General features: G+C 41.4%; 1 protein-coding gene across 1 annotated transcript in view; it reads right to left on the bottom strand.

Moving 5' to 3' along the window:
* LOC119588911 (peroxisomal N(1)-acetyl-spermine/spermidine oxidase-like) overlaps positions 1-1,039 on the bottom strand; it is a 34,945-nt gene that overhangs the window by 868 nt on the left and 33,038 nt on the right. The window contains 2 exon segments of the mRNA XM_037937531.1: positions 260-373; positions 651-881. Of these exon segments, the coding sequence (XP_037793459.1) occupies positions 260-373; positions 651-881 (345 nt within the window).

The following is a 1,039-nucleotide window of genomic DNA, read 5'->3' as shown; positions in this document are numbered from 1 at the left end:
TTATCTAAACTGCCAAAACCTTTTCCCAATGAGGCAGAATATGACATCGGAGCAATATGCCCCTTAAATTCCCTTTGTATAATTATGTTAAAAAATATAACATTTCGAGATTTGATTCATATATCTCACAGTACTGAAACTATTGCATTATCACGTGATTATACGTAAAATTAAGACATTGACATTTTTCTTTGGAATAGATGCTGACAGCTTAATGACAAGTTTTTTTTATCATTTCTGGTTTGTTTGATTTGCTCACCATTTCACCGGGCATATTTTCTGTGAAGATGACGCTGAGGTCTAAAGGGGCGTTTCCCCACCACGGGCTCTCCCAGCCCAACTGCACCTTATCGGCCAAGCCCAGCTTCGTCACCTGATAAGTGTAATGTTTCTGGTTTGGGTTGCTGTTTTATACATGCTTCAGTGTCAACTAGCTACTTTCATGTACAACCACTTTCTAGATAGTTCCACGCGAACTAAAAGAAATGTTAACATTTAAGTTTTAGACAGTTAACGAGGGAACTCATCAACATGCAAATTAAAGTTTGAACGTATGGATATTCCTATTCTTAATGTCAGACATATCTATCGAGGGTGAATAGTGCCTCCACAGTAGGCATGGGACCAAGGAATGAAAACAGAAATATTACAGCCATAGCGCTTCGATAACCCGACTTGAGAGCGGGGGTGAATATCTTGTCGTGTCGCTCCTTGAGGTGCCCGATGGAGGCCGTGACGATAACGTGGTTCGCCAGGTAGGAGGTGCCGTCCTGGGTCACCACCAGCACGCGATTCCTCAGGCGCTTCCCCGCCACTTTTCGCCCGTAGAATATCCTACAGACGGGCGAGGACATCTTCACGTTGGCATCTGGGATATCGGCCTGAATGAAGGGAATGAAATATGACAGAAAGTACAGTAACTCGGATGTGCGTGTTTAAAAAATAAATGTTTTCTGAAAATTTGTCGACAGAAAATGAGTTCATTTATCTAATCAGTATACTATGATAACTGTATTTCCGTGATACTGTTTAATCTTTA

This window comes from Penaeus monodon, chromosome 24, assembly GCF_015228065.2.
Source record: "Penaeus monodon isolate SGIC_2016 chromosome 24, NSTDA_Pmon_1, whole genome shotgun sequence".
Classification (NCBI taxonomy): Eukaryota; Metazoa; Arthropoda; class Malacostraca; order Decapoda; family Penaeidae; genus Penaeus; species Penaeus monodon.
This window is presented reverse-complemented; position numbering and strand designations above follow the sequence as displayed.